Raw genomic sequence first — 26,538 nt, forward strand, 5'->3', positions numbered from 1 at the left:
GGGGTAGCAGCTAGCGAAGTTCTCCCAGTGCATTAATACCCAGATCCGACCGGCCTGGATTCAGGCCACCCATCCCCATGCCCGTCACGGCTGCCAGCCTGCTTGTACCACCTGGGCTGGGCTTGTGCACACAGCATTGTGAGGCACCCGGAGAGCCCTGCTCCTTGGGAGCTTCCCTCCAGCTCACTCAGTGCGTCACCTCCTCTGTGAGACCCGGAAGCAGGCTCGGGGAGTGTCTCGCGGCACTTCCATAATCCCTTTCTGTTCTGGCCCGTGGTCCTTCTCAGGATAAATGCCAGGGTTTTACGGTGCCCTCTGGGTCTTACAGGACACCTAGGAATTGGCAGCCCAGCAAATTCCAGGGCTGGGGGAAGCAGGGGGAGGTTACTCGGGATGGCTTTCCATTGAGGGGGCTGGGAGTGGTTTTCTATTAGGAGTGTCCGTGGGTGGTCAGAGGGATAAGACAAGACAGGGCAGGCTCGCGGCTGACCTGGGTCAAGTGCAGAGCTGGGCTGGGTGGCACTTGCGGGGAGCTGAGGACTGTGTGAGGGTGCAAAGCCCAACGAGTCCCCTTCCCGTGTTTCCTTGCAGTGACAGTCCACATAGCGAGCCAGGAACTATCGATGAAGTTGACCATGACAATGGCACGGAGCCTCACACCAGTGACGAAGGTGAGTGAGGGGGACTCTGGGGCCAAGGAACTCACCCGGGGCCTCGCATGCCGACTCGGGCCTGCGCAGCCGCTGGGCTGGCCCGCACACCCCCTCCAGCTTTGCCAGCCAGCACCCTGTCCTCCAGAATAGAGGGCGGCCCAGAAAGACATCGGAGACAGGGCCACCCCCATCACCACGCTCCTGCCGGCCTGTCTCCTCCCTTTCTGTGTCCTGCCTGGCCCGAATGTAAATCCTAAGTGACAAGAGTTTGCTGCGTAGGAAGCATGCATTGTCCCCTGTCCGTCCCCAGCCAGGGATCTGTGCTGGCACTTGAGGTACTTCAGTGAAGGACACATGAGTCATTGAGGAGCTCCCAGTCTCGTTACCACGTTGGGGGCAGCTCCCCATGACACACAGAAATTATGCCCAGTGACAGCTGTGTCCCCAGTGTGGGGGCACCTCAAAGATGAAGCTGAGCAGTGATGACCCAGGGAAGTGCTGGAGGGAGACAGGGAAAGGCTGGCCTGGGCTTTGAGGGACTCGTTGGACACTCCACCCCTTCTAGAGAAGGAGAAGAGAGTTGGGGAAACTGAACCGTGTAGACAAGCATTGGGATAATACGGGCCCAGTGCCAGTGAACCCATTAGATAGAACAGACACAGAGCCCGGGCCCATGGTACATTTGAGGACCCCTGAAAATGTTTTGGTGTCATTTAAAATAGTGAGAAAAAAGGAATATGATCCAGTCTGGATTGTATTCATCTTTATACCAATGCAGTTATAAAATATAATTTTTAACTTTTTTTTTTTACATGGAGGAAGGGACCCAGGCAAGAAGCAAAAGTTCTTGGGGCCCATGAAAGTCATAACATAATCCTGTGTAGACCAAGCGTAGCCCTCCTTTCTCCCGCTGATGGTTTTACTTTTTAAAAATCGTTATTTAGCAGCTTTCTTCTGGGCTTCTGCGTTTCCCTTTGGGACAGTCCCAGGCCCTGTTGCCAGGAGAGCTGGTATGTTCTCAGGTGTGGTTTCTGGGAGCTGGTGAAAGACCCCGCAAGACTGATAGGGAGGTTTTCACATGCTAGTAGGGCTGCTGCACTTGCTAACGACAGATACTCCAAGTCAAAGTGCCTTAAGCATTAAAGGCCTCAGATCATACACCTGAAAAATCCCAGGTTAGGTATAGCTTCAGGCATGGCTGGATCCAGGAGCTTAGTTGGTCTTCTTAGGAGTTTGTCTCCATCTTCCTGTTCTGCTTCCCTGTGTGTTGGCTTCATTCTCACATAGGATCTTCCTGGGTGGTGGTCTTTGGCATTTCCAGGCTTTCACTGTGCTTTCATCCAAAGTCCCAGTAGAAAAGAGCTTCCTTTTCATCATGGTCCCAAGAAAGCTCCTGGGTAGAGTCTCATCAGACTGCCTTGAGGCACGTACCCAGCCAAGGACCAGTCACTGTGGCCCACGAGGGAGCTCACGAGTCAGGCCTGAGCCACGGCTGTGGAGGAGCAGATCTGGGTGTAACGCTCAGCTCTGCCAGAATCCACAGAGGCCAGAGCCGTCCTGAGCTGAGGACGCTGCCCTGCAGAGCCTTTGCCAGGAGATGTGAAGGCTGCCACCGTGTGCGTGTTGACAGCGACTTGCGCTTCTCTTTCCTTCTTTTCTGTCTCCTGTCCTGCTGCCTCTGGCTCTCCCTCTCCCTTCTTGCTGTCTCCATCTGTTGCTTTATTTCTGCGTGTGCATGTGTGCGTGTGTGTGTGTGTGTGTGCGCGTGCGCGCGCGTGTGTAGCTCCCTCTTGTTCCAGATCTTGCCCTCAGTCTCTCTTCTTCCACTGGGGGAAGACATCTCTTGTCCGATGAGATGACTGACTTTTCAGAATTAAGTAAGATGTGTGGGGACTGCAGCCGGGGGAGGGGGATGTGTCTGCAGGAGGGGGGCCCCATGCCTTCTGAGAACCCCGCAGCCCGCCCTCCTGGGGGCTGAGGTCTCGGCCAGTCACCCTGCCCGTGCTGAGTCTCCCCGCGGCCCCTCAGCCTGGGGGGTGGAAGGCTGCCATGGGCCCTGAGAGTGGGAGGAGGGACACAGAGAACAGTCTTGCTGGGCAGGCGAGGCAGCAGCCACGGGGCTCGCCCAGCAGGCCTCACCCCACACCAGGAAGACCCCCCTCAGAAAATGCTGCCTCACTCCCCGCAGCGTAGAGGCTCACGATATCCCTGGAGTGGGGTAGGTCAGAGCTTCTCGTCTGCTTCCCCGGAGGGTCCCTTCTTTTTTTTTCTTTATGTTTTTAAATATGTATTTATTGTTGAGAGAGCAAGAGAGACAGACTGTGAGCAGAGGAGGGACAGACAGGGAAGGAGGCCCAGAAGTTGAAGCAGGCTCCAGGCTGTCAGCACAGAGCCCGATGTGGGGCTCAAACCCACGAACCTTGAGATCATGATGTGAGCTGGTCAGACACTTAACCGATTGAGCCACCCAGGCACCCCTAGAACGTCCCTTCTGTTCCCTGTCAGGCTGCTGGTTTCTGAGAACGACAAAGGCAGAAAGAGATCATCCTGGAAGGGCAGCAGCCAGCTTCAGGAGAGCTAGGTTCACACTCCCTGAAGGTTCTCACTGCTTCCTGTGTGGCGGTGGTGGCTGCTGACGCAGGAGCGTCCTTTGGAGGAAAATTCAGTGCATTTCCTAAATGCTTATGCACAAGCCTGCCCCAACCACCAAAACAGTTGCAGGAATGGGACGCCTGGGTGGCTTGGTCGGTTGAGCGTCCGACTTTCGCTTAGGTCATGATCTCGCGGTTCGTGGGTTCGAGCCCCGCGTCAGGCTCTGTGCTGACTGCCAGCTCAGAGCCTGGAGCCTGTTTCAGTCTGTGACTCCTTCTCTCTCTGACCCTCCCCTGCTCACGCTGTCTCTCTCTCTCTCCTAGAAATAAATAAAAAATATTAAAAAAAAAAAAAAAAACAGTTGCAGGAACAGTTGACGGGGTGCCAGACTCTGAGAAAGGAGACCTGGATTTGAAAGTCAGAGAGAGAGACCTTCATGGCCCGTGATCTCTGAGGAGCCATGTAACCTTGTACCTCAGTTTCCTTATATGTAAGGTGGGAATGACAGCAACAAGAGACTTGTGGCCTAGGTTCAAACGGGGTGACATATGTGGAGAAGCTAAACATAGTGTCTGGGAAGACGAGGTAGATAGGAAATATTAAGACTGTGTGCCCAGTATAAATCCTTCCTAATTGTGATCATGAAACTGAGCCGGGGCACCTGGGCGGCTCAGTCTGTTAAGCATTGGAGTCCAGCTCAGGTCATGATCTCATGGTCTGTGGGTTCGAGCCCCGCATTGAGTTCTGTGCTGACAGCTCAGAGCCTAGAGCCTGCTTCGGATTCTGTGTCTCCCTCGTTCTCTCTGTGCCCCTCCCCCCCACTCATACTTTGCCTCTTTCTCTCTCTCTCTCTCTCTCTCTCTCTCAAAAATAAACATTAAAAAAGATGGAGTCTAGGGAGTTTTCTGATCTAACTGCTAAACCTCCTGATATCTTTACTTTCCTCTAAGACATTTCATTTGGGGAATCATGGGTATCTTTGTTTCTCTTGAGAACAGCCTTATGAAGGGTGCCCAGCAAACTTCAAAAGTCAAATCAGCCAAAAAGCCATGACCCCCGTGCCTGACCAACCAAAGTGGAGGGACATCTTAATTCCTTGGCCTTTCCTTTGTCAACATATTCTGTGCCTAACTGATTCCCGCTGCCCTGTCTTGAGTCTGTTAGCACTTCGTGGGGATAAGTCTGGACACTCCATCTGTGCTTACTCTTTGGTCGTCAAGATTTGTAAAGAAACCATGATTAGGCTAAGAACCCTTGACTGCCGGGTGTCTGGGGGCTCAGTCAGTTAAGCTTCTGACTTCAGCTCAGGTCATGATCTCATGGTTTGTGGATTTGAGCTTCGCAACAGCTCTGCACTGACAGTATGGAGCCTGCTTGGGATTCTCTCTCACTCTCTGTCTCTCTCTCTCTCTGTCTCTCTCTGCCCCTTCTCCAGTTTCACACTCTTTCTCTTTCTCTCAAAATAAAACCCCCGATTGTCAGAACTAAGCCAAATGAAAACATTGAGGCAGCCTGTCAATAGCAGCTTTATTAATTGGATGCTAAATGAGGAACGGGGCTGCCAGATAAAGAAACAACTAAAATCAGTAACAGAAACATGATCATATAGTTACAGTATGTCAGTTTTCAGTTATAACTGCACCATTATTCTCTCACTGATATTTTCCTAAAATTCTCCCAGTTGACTTCCACTCCTTGCCCACCATCTATATCTGGAAAGCCATTAAGTCATTAACTCTTTGGATGTATTGGGGGCCCATAAGTGGGCTTTAGGAGGTCCAGGGTGGGCAAAATTTTGTTTCTTTTGGAATGTGTGCCTCTGAGGAGAGGTCCCTAGTTTTCATCATGCTGTTCTAGGCATCTACTAGAAATCAGGCTAAGATTTCAGTTTGCTTGCAGTTCACGCCATTTCCTTTAATAATAATTTTGGGGCACCTGGGTGGCTCAGGCAGTTAAGCGTCCGACTTCAGCTCAGGTCATGATCTCCCGGTTCATGGGTTAAGCCCCACGTTGGGCTCTGTGCTGACAGCTCAGAGCCTGGAGCCTGCTTCGAATTCTGTGTCTCCTTCTCTCTCTGACCCTCCCCTGTTCACACTGCCTCTCTCTCTGTCAGAAATAAAACATTTAAAAAATTTTTTTAAATAATAATTTTAAAAAGGCCAAGCACACAGAAAAGTGGAAGTTTTACATAAAACCTATCACCTAGTTTCTACAATTGTTAACATTTTTTTACATTTGTTTTATTATGTATCTATCAATCCATCTTATTTTAGTACAAGTCAAAGTGAATTACAGCCATCATTACAGCCTCCCTCCAAACACCTTAGCGTGCAACACTGTACACAGCAGGGGTCAGCATTGTTTATGCGTCTTTTTTTTTGAAGTAAAATTCCATACGCTGAAATGTATAAATCTTTAAGTGTATCATTCCCTGAGTTTTTACAGATGCAAAAACTTGTGTTAACTCCACCCCCCCACCAGCATACAAAGCATTTCCAATACCCTAGAAAGTTCCTTCGTGCACTTTCCCAGTCAGTCCCTTACTCCCGAAGCCCAAGAGGCATCCACTGACCGGATTAATGTTTTCATCGTAGGTTAGTTTTGCCTGGTCCTATTCTTGTGCAGAATAGGGTCTTTTGACTCTGGCTTCTGTCTTTCAGCATACTGTGTAGAGATTCACACACGCTGTAGGTATTAGGTGAGGTTTTGATGGCCTTAAAATGGTCTCACTGTCAGCTTACACGCAGATGCCCAATTCTGCCTGAATCATGGCCACCCACCTGGAAGAAATAAAGAACAATAGAAAAAGAGAGCAGCGGCCCCTTCATTGCTAACTTGGCTAGTGTTCCTGACCCCTCGTGCAGAGATGGTGAGCTGGCCTGTACCACGTGTCTTAGACCCAGAACCTAAATGGGACTCTCCCTTCCTCTTTTATTTTAACCATTTATTGAGATATAGTTCACATACCATACAATTCTACCCTTTTTTTTTTTAATTTTTTTTTTAATGTTTTATTTATTTCTAGGAGAGAGAGAGAGACAGCGTGAGCAGGGGAGGGTCAGAGAGAGAGGGAGTCACAGACTCTGAAACAGGCTCCAGGCTCCGGGCTGGCAGTCAGCACAGAGCCTGACGCGGGGCTCGAACCCACGAACCGCGAGATCAGGACCTAAGCGAAAGTCGGACGCTTAACCGTCTAAGCCACCCAGGCGCCCCATATTCTACCCTTTAAAGTATACCATTCAATGGCATTAAACATATTCACAGATGCATGCAGCAATGACCATAGTCAGTCTTTATCACCACGGAAACACCCCAAGCCTCTAGCCGTCATGTCCTACCTTCCTGTCCCTTTCACATCTCTTCCCAGCCCAAAGCAACCACTCATCTACTTTTGGTCTCTATGGATTGGTCTCTTCTGGACATTTCCTATCAGTGGAATCATGCGATTTGTGGCCTTTGTGTCTGGCTCCTTCCCCCAAGCAGTGTTTTCCAGGCTTATCCTATTGTTACAGGTGTCTGACGTTTATTCCTTTTTGTGGGCGAATAACATCCCATTATATGGATAGACCACATTTTGTTTCTCTGTTCGTCAGTTGCCAGACATGTGGGTTGTTTCCACTTTTTGGCTGTTACAAATAAGGTTTAGGCTGTCTTAAACCTTTGTGTACAACTTTTGTGCAGACATACGTTTTTATTTTTCTTTGGTATGTGCCTAGGAGCTGCTGGGGCACGTGATAGCTCTACATTTAGTCATTTAAGAAGCTTCCCAGAGTGATTTCCAAATGGACCATTCCGTTTTATCCCACCCCCAGCAGTGTGTGATCTTTTTTAAACACTTATCATTCTCTGACTTTTCAATCCTAGCCATTCTCGTGGGCGTGAAATGGCATCTCATCGAGGTTTTAATTCAAATTTCTCTCATGATTACTGATGCTGAGTCTCTTTCCATGTGCTTGTCAATTGTTTACCTTCCTTGGAGAAAACGTGTCTTCAGCTCCTCTGCCCATTTTAAAATTTGGTTATTTGGTTTTTTATTATTGAGTTGTAAGTGCTCTTTATATATTCTAGATATAAGTTCATCAGATATATGATTTTGAAACCTGTTCCTGTTTGAAACATGGGCCTCTTCTTTTTCTTGATGGTGTCCTTTGAAACAAAAATGTATTCTGATTTTGGTGAAGTCCAGTTCATCTAGTTTTTGCTTTTGGTTGCTAACGTTTTTGGTGTTACATCTGAGAATCCTTCGACAAATCAAAAATCATGACGATTTACCTATGTTTTCTTCTAAAAGTTTTAGGTTTTAGGTCTTATGTTTAGACAATCTATTTTGAGTTAGTTTTTGTAAATGGTGTGAGGTTGTGGTCCAACTCCATTCCTTCTTTGTGTGTGGCTATCCAGTCATCCCACCACCATTAGCTGAAAAGATTATTCTTTCCCTCATTCAGTGACCTTGGCTCCCATATAAAAAATCAGTTGACCATAAATGTGGGGGTTTCCATCTGTACTTTTAGCTCTGGTCCACCGAACTGCATGTCTGTCCACGGCCAGCACCATACTGTTTTGATTACTGTTACTTTGTAGTAAGTTTTGAGATTGGAAAGTGTGAGTCTTCTAATTTTGCTCTTCTTTTTCAAGATTTTTTTTTGTGGTTTTTTTGGATTCTTTGCAATTCCATATGAATTTTAGAGTCAGCTTGTCAGTTTTTATAGAGAAGTCAGCTGGGAATCCACTAGGATTTGAATGTGTAGACCAGTTTGGGGTATTGCCATCTTAGCAGTGTAATCTTCTGATCCACGCGTCACACATCATTTCAACTCAACCTCAGTTTCCCCATCTGTAAAATGAAGATAGTACTGCAAATATTCTTGTGAGGAGTAAATGTGATAATGTAAGAATAACACATAGTAAAAGCTTACTTTGTCCATGCAAATAACATCGGGTGCCAGCTCATCCCAGCGACGGTTCTACAAGTGGGAAAATAGCAGGTTTTAAAGTAAAAATCCCTGTCCTAATGGAGCTCACATTCTCGTAGGGAAGATCAACAATAAACAGATTTGAAAATAACATGTGCGTGCGCACACACACACACACACACACACCACACGCAAGTTCAGATTGTGCTAAGGGCTATGAAGAAAAGAAAGCAAGGGAAACTTAACGATGTGACATTTGGTACTTTGGTAGTTGAGGGTGGTCTGGAAGGGCTTTGCTAAGGTAATGACACTTGAGTACAGACCTGAACGAAATTAGGAAATGGCACACAGTGGTCAATCAATATTTGTTGAATGTGAATGAATGCAAATGTCTGAAAGTATTGCAGGGAGAGGCAGTAATAACCAGTGCAAAGGCCTTGTGGCAGAAAACGTTTTGGCATATTTTAAAAGCATCAAGAAGCCTCTATTAATATTTATGCTGTAGTGCTTATAGGTAAAAGTACTGATGTCTGCAACTTACTTTAAAATTCATTAAAAAATAAGATGGGCAGTTAGATGGATGGATAGATAGAAGGATGGATAGATAGGTAAGAAAGCTAATACAGTAAGCTGTTAATGTAGAATTTAGGTGGCAGGTATGTGCATGTTCACTGTAAAATTCTTTCAACTTTATTTGTGTTTGAAAAACGTCAGGGGCACCTGGGTGGCTCAGTCAGTTGGGCGTCCGACTTTGGCTCAGGTCATGGTCCGTAGGTTCGGGCCCTGCGTCGGGCTCTGTGCTGACAGCTGGCTTGGAGCCTGGAGCCTGCTTCGGAGTCTGTGTCTCCCTCTCTCTCTGACCCTCCCCTGCCCATGCTGTCTCTCTCTCTCTCAGAAATAAATAAAACATATTTTAAAAAGTTTAAAGAAAAACGTCAGGATACAGTGGTGGCTAACATCAGAATAACGCTGTGTAGACCAAATGAGGAGGGAGTGGTAGGGGAGGAAGCTGCAGAGCGCTCTGGGCTCAGAACACAGAGGGGCTTCAGCGCCCTGAGAAGACTTGGTTTGGCTCTAAGCACAGTGGAAAGCTGTTAGAGGGATTTGAACTGGAGAGTTTCTTGATCCGATTAGGATTTTAAAAGATCCCTCTGGCTGCTGTGGGGACAAATGGCTCTACCAAGCACGAATGAAGGTAGGGAGGCCAGGCAGAGGGACAGCAGTGGTCCGGACCAGGGCAGTGGCAGTGGAGAGAGTGAGACGGATCTGATTCAGGGGACACTTCAGAGGAGTTGCTGATGGATTGGGTGTCTGATGCTTAAGACCAAGGCAAGCTGGCAGCCTGTTCTATTTCCTGAGATGGAGAAGACGAGGGAATTAAGTTTGGGGATGGGGTGTGTGGGAGAGTGACGGGGGGAGAGTAACATATTCTATTTCAGGTCTGATAAACCCAAATAAGAGACTTCCTAATAAATGGTGGCGATTATTACTTTTTCTACCGCACGCACTTACATAATGGCGTCTGCAAACACACGTGCCTTCTCCCCAGCTTGTGGCTCAGCTCTGCTCCTCCTCTTTTCTTCTTTCCTTCCCCTTGTATTTCCCATTCCTCCTTGCCCACCCCCACCCCCAATCCCACTCCCAACTCCACACCTCCCCCACTGAGTGCTGGAGGCTCTGGAGATGAGGAAAGCAAGGCCCCAGGCAGCCCAGCCACGCTCCCCCTGGCATGAGCAAACCCCTTCTCCTCCTCTCTTATCATTGTTGGGATTTGGGCCCAAAGGAAGCCGCTGGGGTGAAACCCTGGGCACACACAGCCCTCTGGGTTCAGCTCCTGGTCTTGCAAACCCTCCGGCCTTTTTGTCTCTGTCGCTAGGAAGGCAGACAGGTTACCAGGCAGGGCTAGTCTGTGGCCGGCGTGAGATCCAAAGATGCAGCCGAGAGAAGAACAGAGATTTCCCACTTTACTGAGGACGTAACTCTGAGTCAAGATCCAAGTCAATGTGGCCCATTTAGCTGAGCTGTCATCTTGCGTCAACTGTGTCAGAATAGCACTTAAAGACATTTGTCAGGGAGCCAGCTGCAGAAAGCTGGCTTGACTGCCCGAGGCCCACCCGCTGTAGAAGGCTGTCCCGGGCACTGAGGACTAGATGCATCCAGAGGCGACCATGGCTCCCAGAAGCACCGGCACAGTCTTCGTGAGCCAACTACTTAGAGAGGGGAGCTCTGATATGCTCCCAGTGTGTGTGGTGGGGATTCACTGGGGAGACGAACAAATTAGGTTCCTCCTTCTGTTCTTTGACTTTTCACGCTGCCCTTAGCCCTCAGGAGGGCATTCGCTCTGGTAACAACTCTCAGATAGAGCTAACTATGTGCCAGGCACTGTTGCAAGCACTTCGTATATAGTAACTCCTTAAATCCTCATAACAGCCTGAGAAGCTGTGTACTGTTATTATCATTCCCATTTTACAGATGAAGGAAGGGAGGCTTAGAAAGGAGAAACAAGTTCTTCCAGGGCACATAACTAAAAAAAGCAGCAAAGCCAGTGTTCTGGACTTACGTCCTTAATGGGCAGGTGGGTGGCTAGAAGGACAGAGAGGGGATAGTCCATGAGGAGCAATAGACAGTCGGCATAGGGAGGTGTCTGTAGGCTTGAGACAGCAGGGGTCACTTCATCACTCTTGTCCTGTTATAATGTAATGTATTTAATACGTTTATATATGTAAACATATACATAAATAAATAGGTCTTATTTTTAAGCAAAACAAAGCGTTAAGCATCCTTGTGCTTGCTTTAAAGTATAAATACATTAATACTTAGACGCAATCAGTTTCCTACCAAGTATGGGCCTCTCTTAGGGTACAGCCTTAACACAGATTCAGTAAATCAGAAGCACAGCTCCCCTTCTCCTCCAAAAGTCTCTTCCCAAACCTCATTAGCTATTGGGAAAACCACATAAACTCTCTACAGCTTAGATTTCTTGTCTGGACCTACCTTATCGGGTAAAAGTTTATAATTATAAAAATTATAATCGTAATCATGAGAGCTACTGTCAACTGAATACCTAATCTATGTCTGTACTAAGCGGAGCACTTTCACACATTACGGTTTTTAAAAATATATTAAAGTCTAGGGGTGCCTGGGTGGCTCAGTTGGTTAAGCATCCAACTTCAGTTCAGGTCATGATCTCACAGTTCGTGGGGTCGAGCCCCACATCAGGCTCTGTGCTGACAGCCAGCTCAAAGCCTGGAACCTGTTTCAGATTCTGTATCTCTTTCTCTCTCTGACCATCCCCTGTTTACTCTCTCTCTCTCTCAGGAATAAATAATAAAGGGCTCCTGAGTGGCTCAGTCCGTTAAGCATCCGACTTCGGCTCAGGTCATGATCTCATGGTTCATGAGTTCAAGCCCCGCGTCAGGCTCTGAGCTGTCAGCACAGTCTTTTTTCGGAGTCTGTGTCTGCCTCTCTCTCTGACCCTCCCCTGCTCACGCTGTCTCTCTCCCAGAAATAAATAAAACATTAAAAAAAAAAAAGAAGAAATAAATAATAAAAAAATTTAAAAATTTTAATAAAAAAATCTATTAAAGCCTAGTATACTTCTTTCTTTTTTAATTGACATGTAATTGTCATATAACATTATGTTAGTTTCAGGGACACAACATAATAATTTGATACATGTGTTGCAAAATGGTAACAATAGTGAGTCAAGTTAACATCCATCCTTAACCAATGTATGTATGTAGTCACCATACATTGTTACAAATGTTCTTGTGATGAGAACTTTTAAGATATACTCTCTGAGCAACTTTCAGTGGCATACATTGTTATTAGCTATAGTCATCTTGCTTGACATTACATCCCCAGGACTTATTTAGTTTGTAACTGAAAGCTTGTCCCTTTTTATCACCTTTATCCATTTTGCCCACTCCTTACCACCTGCCTCTGGCAACCACCAGTCTGTTCCCTGTATCTGTGAGTTTAGTTTGTTTTTGCTCTTAGAAGCCACACGTAAGTGAGATCATATGGTATTTGTCTTTCTCTGTCTGACTTATTTCACTTAGCATAATGCCCTCAAGGTCCATCCATTTGTTTCAAATAGCAGATTTACTTTCTTTGTGTAGCTGAATAATATTCCACTATATGTATGTACCAAACTTTCTTAATCCATGTATCCATCTATCTTTTCAAGTGAGTATTTTGTTTCCTGTGGATAAACACCCAGAAGCGGAATTACTGGATTATACGGTATTTCTATTATTAGTTTTTTGAGGAAGCTCCACACTGTTTTCCACAGTGTCTGCACCAGTTTACATTCTGCTAACAGGGCACCAGGGCTCCCTTTTCTCTACATCCTTGCCCAACACTTGTTCTTTCTTTTGCGTTTTTTTTTTTTTTTTTTTTGAGATATAGAGAGAGATGCGCACAAGCAGGAGAGGAACAGAGAGAGAGAGAGAGAGCAGCAACTTTGCACGCTCCTTGCTCAGAGAAGAGCCTAACATAGGGCTCAATATCATGACTTTGAGAGCATGACCTGAACCAAAATCAAGGGTCAGATGCTGAACCAACTGAGCCANTTTTTTTTTTTTTTTTTTTTTGAGAGATAGAGAGAGATGCGCACAAGCAGGAGAGGAACAGAGAGAGAGAGAGAGAGAGAATCCTAAGCACGCTCCATGCTCAGAGAAGAGCCTAACATAGGGCTCAATATCATGACTTTGAGAGCATGACCTGAACCAAAATCAAGGGTCAGATGCTGAACCAACTGAGCCACCCAGGTGACCTTGTTTTGTTTTGTTTTATTTTGTTTAATAAATATTCTGACAGATGTAAGGTAATATCTCAGTATGGTTTTGATTTGCATTTCCGTGATGATTAGTGATGTTGAGCACCTTTCCATATATCTATCGGCCATCTGTAGGTCTACTTTCATGCATTATATTTGAATCCTCCTAAAGGCATCTGAAGTGTACGTAGGTTATGTAACCTGCCTGAGGTCACACAGAGAAGGGCTGATGGATTTGGGTAGTAGGAATGCCTCAGGCCTCAGGGCCAAGAGCCATACCCTCATTGCTTAATCCTGCTAGGGCTTGTCACTAACCAGGGAAGAATAAAGGCTTGATTGGTAAATGTGTGTGCGCAGCAAGATAAACTTGAGTTGTGACCCCAGTAAGAATTCTCCTTCCTCCAAAATTTAGTCCATGGATGAACGTGCTATCCAGCTCAGGCTGCTAGAACAGAACTGGGCAGCTTAAACAATGGAAATTTATTTCCCAACAGCTCTAGAAATCCAAGACGAAGGTGCCATCAGGATTGGTTTCTGGTGAAGCCTCTCCTCCTGGCTTGTGGACAGCTGGCTTCTCACTGTATCCTCACTATGGCCTTTCCTCTGTGCACAGAGAGAGAATGAGAGAACTCTGGTACCTTTTCCTCTTCTTAGAGGGACATCAGTCCTGCCTGATGAGGACCCCACCCTAATTATTCACCTTAACCTCAATTACTTCCTAAATGCCTGTCTCTAAAGTCCATCACATTGGGGGTTAGGTCTTCAGCATATAGACTTGGTGGGGGAGGAGGGACAAAATTCAGCCCGTAACAATGAGCTTTGAAAAATTCTGGGAACCCTTAAAACTGTGTACCACATCTTTGCATGGATGGGAGTCCCCAAAGTTTACAAAAGTATGAAGAGTGGACAGAGACAGAAAGGGTTCGTGGGCAAATGGAAATGGAACCTGTATTGAGAGGTAGAAGAAAGAGAAAGTCCTTATAATATTATTTTAATTAGTGTTACAAAGTGGACAATAAGAGGGGCAGTGGAAAATGAGGAGATGGTGTGTCAGAAGTTAGATGGCCTGGCTGAGACCACAGCATGGGGCGTGGATCTGAGCTTGAACCTGGTGTCCCGAGCCGTGGCCCGCATGGTTTCCACCGGGCTTGCTGTCTCTGCTGCCCCACAGGAGCCAGGGCCATTTGAGCAAGGCTCCTCGCCATCCTCCCACTCACCTCATAGATGCTCTTTCCCTTGCTTGCTTTCTAGAAGTGGAGCAGATCGAGGCCATCGCCAAGTTTGACTATGTGGGGCGATCCCCGCGTGAGCTGTCCTTCAAGAAGGGGGCGTCTCTGCTCCTGTACCACCGTGCCTCGGAGGACTGGTGGGAGGGTCGTCACAATGGCGTGGACGGACTCATCCCACATCAGTACATAGTCGTACAGGACATGTGAGTGGGAGTCAGGACCTTCTTTGAAGAATGCCGTGATTGATTAGTAATGTCTGGAACGGGCACAGGAAGGGAAGTGCGGGACTGTGTGCGAACCCTCTGCTCTCACTGGTGTGACATATCTGGTCTTTTGTAAGAATGGGTTATATCGAACTTCCCCTTAAATGATGATCCCCTTAACAAATAAGCAAATCGCTCATTGTTCAGAGTACACAGAGACCGCGTTCGGTGCCTTTGGCTCACCCTCCTGACCCACCTGCCAGCCTCCAGGGCACTCATCACCTGCCCTGGGTCTCAGCATCCAGTGGATCTTGCCATATTCCTCCACCCTCCCGAGCCATCCCTCTACTCAGTGGCCAGCACACTGTCCCCTTCACTGCCCACCATTCTCTGCCCCCCAAGTGTCTCTCTCAGAGGATGGGCAGAAACCATAATCCCTTCATTTCCACTTAATAGGGCACTGTTATTTTTTTAAAATTTTTTCAGGTACAAAAAAAGAAAGAGAGAGAGAGAGAAAGAAAGAAAGAAAGAAAGGCCTCTATCCCAAATACGTAGTCCTACCAGAGGGTCCAGAAAGTCTATACCTTCTCTTCTTAGAAAGCCTTCGAAGGTCCCTACGACACACACTCCCCCTGAGTTCTGGTCAGGCTCACATCAACCTGCTGTGCCAACGAAGCAGCCACCACGCTGGACCACAAGGGAAGGGGAACAAAGGCATAACGAAACCCGAGAAAAGTCCAAGGCCAGGCAGACAACAACAGAAATGCCAGTGGAGGACCCTCAGCAGCCTCCTCATGTCCCCAGGCCTCTGGAAGGGAGAGGGTGGTGGGAAGGGGCAAGCAGGGCCCCCCAGCAACCTCAAGCCACCTCACAGTTATCCAGAGCCCTGGATCGGGAGCTGAGGGATGGAGGTACTTTTCTTCCTCCCTTGTGGAGACTCGGCTTCCAGTGCTCAGCTTGCGGGCTCGTCCCCGTTTGCTCCAGCACTCCCTCCAGCATTTAGCTTGTCCTAGCCTGGAGCGGCCTGGGAGAGAAAGACTCCGAGGAGGGGGCAGGAGAAGGTGGGCCTGGGGCAGAGAGGCATCTCCGGCCGGCCGAGAAGGTGACTAGGAATGGGCTTGTAGGTGTGTGTGTTGCTAAGGGGCACAGTGGGAAGTGGCTCCTCCCGAGGATGGGTTCAAATCAGCCGTAAGGTGTGTGTGGATCCACCCTTCAGACAGGTGCGCTACACACCCTGGGTTCTCTGGAGCAAAGCACTCCCAATTCACATGTGTCCTTCTCCCCAGGGACGACGCCTTCTCCGACAGCCTGAGCCAAAAGGCTGACAGCGAGGCCAGCAGTGGGCCGCTGCTGGATGACAAAGCCTCCTCCAAAAACGACCTCCAGTCGCCCACGGAGCACATCTCGGATTACGGCTTTGGGGGGGTGATGGGCCGGTAGGAAACGCGGGTTCATTCTTTCCTAGTAGTGCCATGCCGTGTCTGATTTGGGAGAGACAAGGGAGCAGAGGGGAGACAGGGAGGCTGTTGCGGCCCCTTGTTCCCTGCAAGATGTGATACCGGGCACACCTTGGGGTGGGGGGCGCGGGGTGCCGGCTGGAGCTGGCCCAAGAATGCCAGGTGTAAAATGGTCCAGCTTGCAATTGGCAGTTGGAGAAGGAGAAGAAGAGACATATATTGGCAAATCAGTGCTTTTTATGTGAAATAGTAATGATGGGAGAAAGAGAGAGTTCTAAATTGGCAAGTATTTTTCCTACCTCTCTCCAGATCTTGCACCTCCTCCCTACTTTCTGTTGAAGACCTAAGTTGTTATATTTAAAAATTTAAAGCGCACATACTCCCTGAAGTGCACTACACAAACAGAAAACTCAAACCCACTCATGCCTTGGGGGAAATTGACACTTGCGGCCACCCACTTATTTGGTGGGGAGCCCATTTGCCAATTTCTTCCCTCCCCCGCGTGTGGGCTGGACTGTGTCACATGACCTTTCTGCCGGGCAAGGAGCTGTGCATGTTCTTCCACATGCAGGGATAGTCCAAAGATTGTGGCTGTTTCCCAAAAAAATTAAATAAGAAGTAAAAGAAAAGAGAAGCTGACAGTTTCTCACTGCTTCCTTAATCAGATTCTCAGAATGTCATATTCTTCATGTTTTTGGTGGAGAGGTCATGGGATCAGCTCACACAGATGGGAGCTTGCAGATAGAACCAGAGATATCGTCATAATAGGAACATATGTTTATGAATTTATTTCAGCAGAAGTCTCAGTGCCTCCTTTGAAAGCATATTCTATTCAATTCAGCAAAAGGCTCGGGCACTGTGATAGGTAACAGAATTGAGGAGGGGAGTAGAAGTCGGGTAGGTAGAAGACCAAGCCATGGTTCCTTGACTTCTAGGATGGCCATTTCCTGTCCTGCCTCTCTCCTTCCTCTCCCTCTCCCCCGCCCCCCACTTTCTTCTGGTTCTTTCTTTCTCAATATTTCCTCCTCTCCAACACCTATGCTTTGGTCCTGTTGGGGTTCCCACAGGCAGTGCTTAGCTTGGCTGGTGGCTCTGGGATCTGAAGTACTGCTGACCACATTGAACTTGGTCCTCTGGTCATGGACCGTTCCAACACTCTGGCCCTCCTCCCCACCCCCTGGCTACTTCCAGCCTCCAATCTTTGTTGACCTTCATAGGATGTAGCAAAATCACCTGTGGGTGGAGCCTTTTCTCTTTAGAGTGCTTCCACGTCCGCCAAACCTCCCTGGAAGGTGGGCAAGGAATATTGTGCCTATTTACCAGATTAATAAAATGGGTCTGAAAGAGCACACAGGAAACCCCGTGACAAAGCCAGCCCTCCTGATAGACACTCTAGTCCCCTTTTCACTCCACCAGAGCCTCCCTAAAGAGTGAAAGGTGGCCAGATGCATGGAAGGCATGTCCACTGATGCAGTTTTTACTCCTGAATGACTAGCTGGGGAGATTAGGGGTGGCTAACAATACTGGACTCTGTTCAGTTCCCAGGGTCCCCCTCCTGTGCTTGCAGGGAGCTGGTGACTTTTTGGTACAGTCAAGCCTCAATGCTTCAGACCAATTAAGAAGCCCTTCAGAATCATGGAAATGTCTGAACCACTTAAGAACATATCATGAGCCCGACTAACCGTTACCATAGCATTCCCAGGTTGAAGGTCTCCTGGCCTTGACTCGACATGTAGACAAGATTCATTGTGTAATTAGTAGCACCACCATTTGCAGTTTGCAAGCAGAATGCTTCCGATTCCTTCGTTTTGTGCATTTGAAACCTGCCCCTTGCCGCTAAGTTACACGCTCAGCCCGTGCTTTCATTGCACAAGTGCGTCTGGCTGAATGAGGCTTTACTATACCTGTTCCCTAGACTCGTATGTAGTGTGTGTGGCCTGGGGTGAGCTGCCCTGTTCTGAGACTTGCCAGGGCTGACCTCTGCCCCACGCCCCCGCCCCCTCGCTCCTTTGCAGAGTGCGGTTACGATCTGATGGAGCGGCCATCCCCAGGCGCCGAAGCGGGGGCGACACACACAGCCCGCCCCGGGGCCTGGGCCCCAGCGTAGACACGCCGCCCCGGGCTGCTGCCTGCCCCAGCAGCCCCCACAAAATCCCCCTCACCCGGGGGAGGATCGAGAGCCCTGAGAAGCGGAGGATGGCCACATTTGGGAGTGCCGGCAGCATCAACTACCCTGACAAGAAGGCTCTCTCCGAAGGGCACTCGATGAGGTCGACCTGCGGCTCCACCAGGCACAGCAGCCTAGGGGACCACAAGTCCCTGGAAGCTGAGGCCCTGGCAGAAGTAAGGGCCGGTGGGAAGGCAGGCGGGGCCAGCAGAGGACCCCCGAGGGGCGGCCGGGTGGGGGCCTGTGGACTCGGGAGGCACTTTGCCCTTCACACGAGGCTCGAGGTGAAGCCAGAACACAAGAGAGAGAGCACGCTGCCTCCCCATGGGAGTGGAAGCCGGATGGGTACGACCCTAGCTAGGGATCCTGTAAAAACTGAAGTGGAGGCTGGGGATTCCCCGCCCCGGGGGCAGGCCAGATGAGAGGGATTGGTAATGACAGGTGTCTCCACAAGAGGGCATAGTTGAGTTATTCATTCATTCATTCGTCTGTTCATTCATTCATTCATCTGTTCATTCATCCATTCCTTTATTGACAAACGTTGATTGGGCCACTATTGTGTCACAGTCACCACGCTAGGCACTGAGAGTCCAGGGATGACTAGAATGGACCCAGGCCCCGTCCCCCACTGCTCATCTTCCCCTAGGGCCTTTCTGCAGCCCCGCTCTGCAGATTGACGCATCACCTCTCAGACTAATGCAAGGCTCGTGCCTAAACTACTCAGCTGATCTTTCTCTGAGCTTTCTGTCTTTCTGGCTCACATTCTGCCAGGGAAGAGGGGTGGTAGGGGTGGTGGGGGAGGGGTGATCATTACATTTTGTGTTTTAAAGTTTCACCTTTTGGTTCATGCTGGAGCAGAGCAGGAATAGCAGTGAATTTCATAGGGGACTTCACTTAAACAGAATGGGCCGTGGAAAGCCGGTGATATCAGAGCCTGGCTGGGGTGTATAGCAAAGCTGGGGAGAGGATTGCCCTCTCTGCCTTCATGTAGAAGGCCCCCCCACAGCTGATCCTTTAGGATAAAGGCAGCAAAGCCTCTTCTTAAAGTAGCCAGTGTTCCGGGCAAGGGATAAAATGTCATGAAGGAGCATAAAAGCTACTATTAGCCATTATCCAAACAACCATAGTCTCTTAACAAAGCAAACAGGACAGGCTGGACCCTGTCCACCAGATTGGAGCCTGCTGTGGGGGCCCAGGGCAAGTCCCCTGCTGTGGGCCAGGGAGGAGAGAGGGTAGAAGATGGCGGGCGGGGCTGCGGGGAGGGACCAGCTTGACATCTCCAGGCGCCAAGTCCATCGGTGTGACAACACTTGTGGTTTTTCTGGGCTTGCCTCGCCGGACATGGTACAGCGCGCCTGCTAGCAGCGGTTTGAAGCAATGTCCCCTGATGTCCCTTCGGTGGCCGGGTTGTTCGGGCTCTGGCCTACCTCGGCCTCAGCAGCTCCCTGCACCTCCTTTGGTGTGGAGGCGTCCCTGTAACACCCGTGTGAGCCGCGGACTCTGGCTGGAGGGAGTTTGAAAACGACTGCCTGGCAGTTTACAAAGCGCCATCACATCCATTATCTCATCTCATCTTCACAGTAAATGTAGGGGCTTTCAACAGAGAAGCAAAGTATGGTACAGAGGGCCTGAGACTTGGCCAGGGTTGCACAGTGAGCAAATGCCAGAGGAGTCTTTTCACTAAAAAATTCCAGGCCCTTTGCCATAGCACAGGGCTCCAGGGTTGAATGCTGCGTCCAGCCTCAGCGCCCCCTCCTGGTTTGAGGAGGAACAGAAGCCTTGGGAAGGTGGAATGGAGGTGTCCTGAGGACTCTCTCTGTCATTCAAAGTGCTCTCCTACTGAGGAGCTCTTAATATTACAGCGTCCCCAGGAATTACGTAGGAAAATAAGGGTTTTGTTGCTTTTTAAAATTTATATTTTTTAAAAAAGCAGACTTTTCTGATTATGATACAGAAGAGAAAGTAACAGTCCCATTATTCTGGAGTGAACATTGTGGACATTCTAATATATAACCTCTGAGGGATTTTTCTGTGGGCAAGAATTTTTTTAATATGATTTTTTAAAGTTTATTTATTTTTTAGAGAGAGAGAGAGAGCATGAGTGGGGAATGGGCAGAGAGAGGGAGACACAGAATCCGAAGCAGGCTCTAGGCTCCGAGCTGTCAGCACAGAACCCAACGTGGGGCTCAGACTCACAAACCGTGAGATCATGACCTGGGCTGAAGTCAGATGCTTAACAGATTGAGCCCCCCAGGCGCCCCACCAACTGTTTTTTTTTTTTTAAATAACAATAATGGTTAGAGGCCTGGGCTCTAGAGACACACTGTCTGGGTTGAACCTTGGGCTACGCTACTAACTAGCCATGTGACCTTGGGCAAGTTACTTGACCGGGATGAGCTCCCGTTTTCTTATGTGCGAAATGAGCAGAAGGGTAGTTCCTACCTGACAAGTGTGAGGATTAAATGAGCTACAAATGGAAAGAGCTTGGACCGGTGCTCTGTTATCACCATTGTCACTGCCATTATTATTTGTGAGTGCTAACTCGATGTCAGGTGCTGTGCCAAGCTCTTCCCAGGGACTGTATCATTTAACACGCTCGTCAACACCCTGAGGTCATATTATTATGATCTGTATTCACAGATGAGGACCCTGAGGCTCAGAGAGTTGAGGTAACTTGCCCAAAGTCACATAGCAAGGAAGTGGCAGAGCCAGGACTTGAACCCATGTCTGTCTGCCTCCAGAGCCTGCCTTCTCCACCAAGAGGCTAGCCTGCCCTCCTCCTGTGCAGGCAGGTGTGCAGGCGATGCCCACGGGGACTCCCTCCGGTTGGTCATAGCACACCCTGGAGATTGACCTCCCCCTCCCAGCCATGAGGTTCACGTGCACAGGCAGTGGAGGAAGGACTGGACCCTCAGCCTCCAGACCCTGTGCTGACCAGAAGCTCTTTCTGTCCCCAGGACATCGAGAAGACCATGAGCACAGCTCTGCACGAGTTGCGGGAGCTCGAGAGACAGAACACGGTCAAGCAGGCGCCAGATGTGGTGCTGGACACCCTGGAGCCGCTGAAGAACCCGCCAGGCCCCATCAGCTCGGAGCCCGCCAGCCCCCTGCACACCATCGTCATCCGCGACCCCGACGCCGCCATGCGCCGCAGCAGCAGCTCGTCCACCGAGATGATGACCACGTTCAAGCCCGCGCTGTCCGCCCGCCTGGCCGGCGCCCAGCTGCGCCCGCCCCCCATGCGGCCCGTGCGGCCGGTCGTCCAGCACCGCTCCAGCAGCAGCAGCAGCTCGGGCGTGGGCAGCCCGGCCGTGACCCCCACGGAGAAGATGTTCCCCAACAGCTCCGCGGACAAGTCGGGCACCATGTGACCTCCGGGACGGGGCGGCACCGCCGTGGCCCGCCGTGGCCGGGGGAGGCCTCTGTGACTTCGGCGGCCCTCCCAGTGCCCTTGGCTTTGTCGGGTGGGGACCGGAAGGTCCGCCTGGAAGCGCGTCTGTGCAGAGCTGAGGCCCAGGCTCTGGCTGCGGCTCGTGTTCGGCCATGTGAATCCCGCAGGCCTCCGGCGCCTAAGCAGGCACCCAGAGGGGTGCGGGTGCAGGAGCCTCTCCTAAAGATTGGGGCAAACTGTTAAACGGCCTCCCCGCGTATGGTCACTGGAAAATGATTCTCTCCACATTCTCTCTACATACATAAATATGTGTGGATATATATGTGTGCATATATACACACATACATGTATGTATATGTCTGTAGGTGTGTGTATATATATATATATTTATGCATCTATATACATCTACTAGATCTGGACACACAACTAAATGTATATAGGATCTCCTTTTTCTTTTTATGAAACTTAGATTTACCTCAGACCCATGCCACCAAACACTTCCCGCTGAGTTACTTGGTGGGACTTGCAGGGACCTTTCTGGGAGAATTTAGAGGCCTCAGTGACTGCGGATGAAGCAATACACCACTAACCTGCAGAAAAATACACAAAAACAGTCTCCCACTGTCTCCAGAAGTCGTGGCCTTCCAGAACAATCTGCCCCTCACGGAAGGGTGGGACAGGCGGTACCCCCAAGCAGGCTGCTCCTAGAGGTGGGGAACCCTTCACAGAACCCGCCCCCCCCGCCCCCGTCCACCCCAGAGACCCTGCCTTTCCACCTGGAGGCCAAGGGCCAACCGAACCTCCAAAGGCCCGGGAGGACGGCGAGAAGGCCCCTGACCACAGCATCCTTGTGTTCGTGTGTAGAAAAGGGGATCGTGAGAGCCTAGGCCCCATCGCAGCACAGTGTTCTGTGTGGTTGGGGAAAAGGCAAAACAAAAACAGTGGTGTGGAACCTTCGAAGCCTAGACACGCTGTAGGAATAAAGTACCTATAGAGGTTTAACTTATACCATTTTCAAAATATTTAATTTTTTTCTTTTCTTCTTTCTACTAATTATACTGTGTCAGATCTGGAACTAAACAGGCAAGGAGGCTTTCGGTCACATCATTTTAATTTCAAATCAGTCCGCAACCCACTTTGGCTGCTGCCCTCCTGCGTGAAACGCAGGGACCTCACAGCAGGGGCCAAAGAGGGGCCATCCTCGGCACTTTCTGTCCTAGAGAACACTTCGGTTGACTTCATGCAAATGAAATGGCTTCCCTCTCCCCCATCCCTCCCCTTCCTAGCCCCTGCACGCCCGCCCTCCCCCCACCACCTCCAGAACATTTAATGTAATTGAAAATACGGTGATAGAACTGAGGTGAGTGATTTTCAAGAATTAGGAGCTAGACTTCGGCCTCTTGGCTGGGAAAGGGCCTTCTGGATCACTCTTGTTCCATTCCATTTTGCTTCCTCTTTTGGTCTTTGTATTTTCCAGAGATAGGCTGATTTCTGGATGATGGAATGTAGGCGAATCACATCCTAAGGGGACCACTTTTATTCATTCCTCATGCCCAGGGTCTCCTCCTTACCGTTCTCAAGCATTACCTCTTTCTCTGAGTGCATCTCCATGGCTGTGGTTCAGAGTCAAAAGTCCTGTGTTTGAGTCCCAGCCCCCACCTCTTAGGAGCCGTGGCCTTTGGGCATGTCACCCCACCGCACTCAGCCCGTTTCCTGCTCCGTAAAGATAAAGTGTAGGTGAGCAAGCTCTGGAAGCTGGAAAGCACTGTACCAACATGATCGCTCTTTTTATTATCATTAGTGAGGTAAGTCTTTTAGAGCAAAACCCATCCAGAATTCTCCTTTTGAAGCTTCCTAAGGGCATTTGAGAAGTGGGCGGTGGAATTTTCCTAGTAGTTTCATAAAAGCCGTGAAGCACAGCCCTACAGATAATATCACCTACTGACGCTTGAAATTCTGCCCTTACCATTTCACCTCATTGGACTAAGTTTTGCCCTCTCCTCTGGTCCTTCGTAAAAAGGTAAATGCACCCCAGGGGGAGGGACCTAGTAAGTCACTACTACCTGAGTGTGCAGGAGTGGTAGGCCATTCTGTCTCATAGGAAGCATTGGCAGTGAGCACACTCAGTGGAAGGGGTCAAGAAAGGGCACAAAAAAGAAAGTGCCAGACAGAGGTCAATGATAAACGTCCTTGTTTTGCCGAAAATCTCCCATTCTGTTTTAGCTCCTGGAAATGAAAGAGCCTCAGAACCAGCTAGGAGCCCTCTGCCTTTGAGCAGATGACTCTGTCCCCCTTTTACAGCTTGGGGAAGGAAACATGGCCTTGGGATGTGCTGTGACTTGCCCAAGATTTAACAGACGGCCGTGATCAGGCGCTTGCCCAGGAGGACGCTCTGCCCTCCAGCCAAGATGCAAGACTTCTCATTTCTACCCCAGAGATACTCCCAGACCTTAAATGCAGTCACTTCCTGTGCAAAATGTCACATTATCTGACACAGCTACCCAATGAGAAGCGAAAAGTTGAGTTGACGACTGTGTTGCCTGATGTGTAGACCAGTCAGAGCATGTGGCGGTTCCTGTAGACTGACCGAGTTTTTCCTTACTGAAAGTGGATCTGTCTGCCCTTCACCAAATTACCTGAAGGCAGAGTCTTCGCCGATTTCTTTTAAGTCCCTATTTTTCCATTGGGAAATGGCCAGTGAGTTCACATTTAGGGAAGCTCACAGCCCACTCATCCAGATCTGACGCTTGGCGCAGAACCACATGGAAAAATACTCTCCTGCCCCGCGTCCCCCCTCTTCCTCATCTGGCACTATGCATGCCTCCGCCGCCCTCCATGCACACCCTGTCCCATCCACGGTCACTGAGCATTGGCATTCTCTTCCTGACTCCTGCCTGTGTTAGTCCACTATATATTGCTGTATTTGCTTAAATGCTGGAAAGTAACTGTTAAAATGTGAAACTGTAATTTTTAAAAGGCTACAATTAAATTCTAGCCAATGCCACTCACCAAATCTTTGCACCTAGTAGATAGATCAATGTAAAAAACAAATACCAGAAACCTAACTGTACAGTGAGTGTGGGGGAAACGTAGTAACCTAGTTAGTAGTCCTCAATATAACCAGTTGTACCAGGGGAGTGGTGGTTACCTACTTGTTCATCGCCATTGCTGAGAGCTGTACCGGTCAGTTCGTTGATAACGGGCATTTTTTTTTTCCTTCTTCACAGAATGATTTCTTTTCTTAACCTTCGACTTACCCTGAGGTCAAGCCTTTTGTCTTTATGTGTAACCGATGTTCAGTCTATTTTAGGAATGAACCAGCAAGATGTTCATTTAAAACTGACCAAAGACAATTCATTCCTGGTCTAGTTTCCCGGGCCTTGGGGCCCAGCCGCCGCTGAAGACCTTTCTCCGATAAAATTGAGAACAAGCTGTGCTTCCTACCCCACTCTCCTCTCCCTTTATTCCCCCTTCCCCCTTCCTCTTCAAGAGCTGCTCTGAGCTGTGGGATTCTATGAAAAATTCTTGCCTTTCCTTGTTTTCAGTGCTAACGATTTCTCACCTCGAAGCGCCTTTTGAACCCCGGACAGAGCGCATACCTGGAGGGAATTGTAAGCTCGGGAATTAGACTTGGGAGTCTTTTCTCTGAGGTCCCCAGGCCAAGGGGCAGGAGAGAAATGGATTCCCAAGGGATGAAAGGTTCCTGTTCAACGAGGAAATCCGAGTGGGAAGAGACCCAGGGAAAAGGAGCCATCGTTTGGCTACTGGCCGGAACCAGCAGTTCAGAGATCTGCCTTATAAACCCTTCAGGACTGGTTTGTGGTACAGGAAGGGGAGCCAGTGTGGGGAAGGGCCCTCACGTGGGCTTGCTTCTCTGTCGCAGTCCCTTGGAGTGCCTTGTTGGGTATATTTCTTTCTCATTCAGGAGGCATGAACGCGGAGGACTTGCCGTGGCCTGGGCGTTGCTTGGCACTCCGCACACGCCCACGGCTGATGGAAGACCTCAAGGACTAAAGTAACGGTTCTTCCTCTCCGTCTTTCTAGTCCTAACTTTCCACACATCCAGATGGTTCCACACTAGAGCAAATGCCTCATTCTCCGGAGAATCCCAGAGAGAAGAGTGGCTGGCTCACGACGGCGGCGGCAGGCCCTGTTGGGCTTGGGAGGAACAGGCGGGAGGGGGTGAGCGAGGTGTTGCTCAGCTGATTCTCTGCTGTGCAGAGCTAATGCTGACGTTTCACGTCAATTTCCCCGGTTCTCTGGGGTCTCCTCTCTTCTGAGCGGCTGTGTAGAGAATTCCCCACATACCCAAAGCTGCCCCCGGGGAGCCGGGAGAAGGGACTTTGCTGTCATGTCGGACTCCTGGCTTCTCTGAGGCTGATCTGCCGATGTCCCGCTGTCCCATCCTCCGGGACTGGCCGAATGGCCACCGCTGCCCCTCGCCGACACCCCCTTTCTGTGTGAACTGTCCCAGGCAAATCACAAAGCTGTTCCTTGAACCAGAGCAACCAGAGTGCACTTTGCCTTCCTTAGACGGAGGAAGATTCTGGCTAGAGTTTCTGCTCAGGCTCTAGTTCCCGGCAGTGTGACTGTTTACACGGTTTGGCAATAGATTTGGTTCTGATTGCTTCAGAGTGGCTGGTCGATTTCGTTTCCTTTGGTTTCCTTCCTCCCCAAACTGTGTCAGGAAAAAAATAAATGGAAAACAACCCTAGGAAATTGCTGGTTGCCTGTCCCCACGTGATGACAAGTGTCGCCCTCTTCCGGATATCGTTTCTCTACCTTACAACCAAACGCCCGTCCTATAGAGTGTCTGTTGCGTATTCTGATGGTGCCTGCTGGTTTGACGTGGAGCTATCCTGTGAAATAAAACAGCTTAACTTTTCTCAAACATGCTCCCGTGGCTTTTTGAGAGGGTGAGGTGGCGCGGGGAGGGTGGGGAGGCCCCGACCGGCTGTTTCTACCCTCCAGTCCACACTGTCTGTGTGCTGCCCCCAGGAGCCGTCCCTGAGATCTCCTTTAGCTCGGCTCCAGCAAGGTGAAGGCCAGCGTTCCAAGGAGGACTGCTTCCCTGTAGAGCTAACTGAGAAAGGTAACTGCGGGATGCCCTCTGGGAAGGCAGAGACTGGAAATGTCAAGGCAGAGGGAAATGA

At 49.4% G+C, this 26,538-nt stretch overlaps 1 protein-coding gene across 2 annotated transcripts in view; it reads left to right on the forward strand.

The window, feature by feature from the left end:
- Window positions 1-26,276, forward strand: part of SRGAP3 (SLIT-ROBO Rho GTPase activating protein 3) — a 263,789-nt gene extending 237,513 nt beyond the window's left edge. For both annotated transcript variants that reach the window (XM_039231356.1, XM_039231357.1), the window contains exons 18-22: window positions 592-671; window positions 14,190-14,370; window positions 15,657-15,806; window positions 17,843-18,170; window positions 20,952-26,276. In XM_039231356.1, coding sequence (XP_039087287.1) covers window positions 592-671; window positions 14,190-14,370; window positions 15,657-15,806; window positions 17,843-18,170; window positions 20,952-21,365 — 1,153 coding nt within the window. In that variant the 3' untranslated portion in view covers window positions 21,366-26,276. The remainder of the gene's footprint in view (window positions 1-591; window positions 672-14,189; window positions 14,371-15,656; window positions 15,807-17,842; window positions 18,171-20,951) is intronic.
- The last annotated feature ends 262 nt before the right edge of the window (window positions 26,277-26,538 follow it).

Source organism: Hyaena hyaena, unplaced genomic scaffold (assembly GCF_003009895.1).
Source record: "Hyaena hyaena isolate Hyena2069 unplaced genomic scaffold, ASM300989v1 scaffold_56, whole genome shotgun sequence".
NCBI lineage: Eukaryota > Metazoa > Chordata > Mammalia > Carnivora > Hyaenidae > Hyaena > Hyaena hyaena.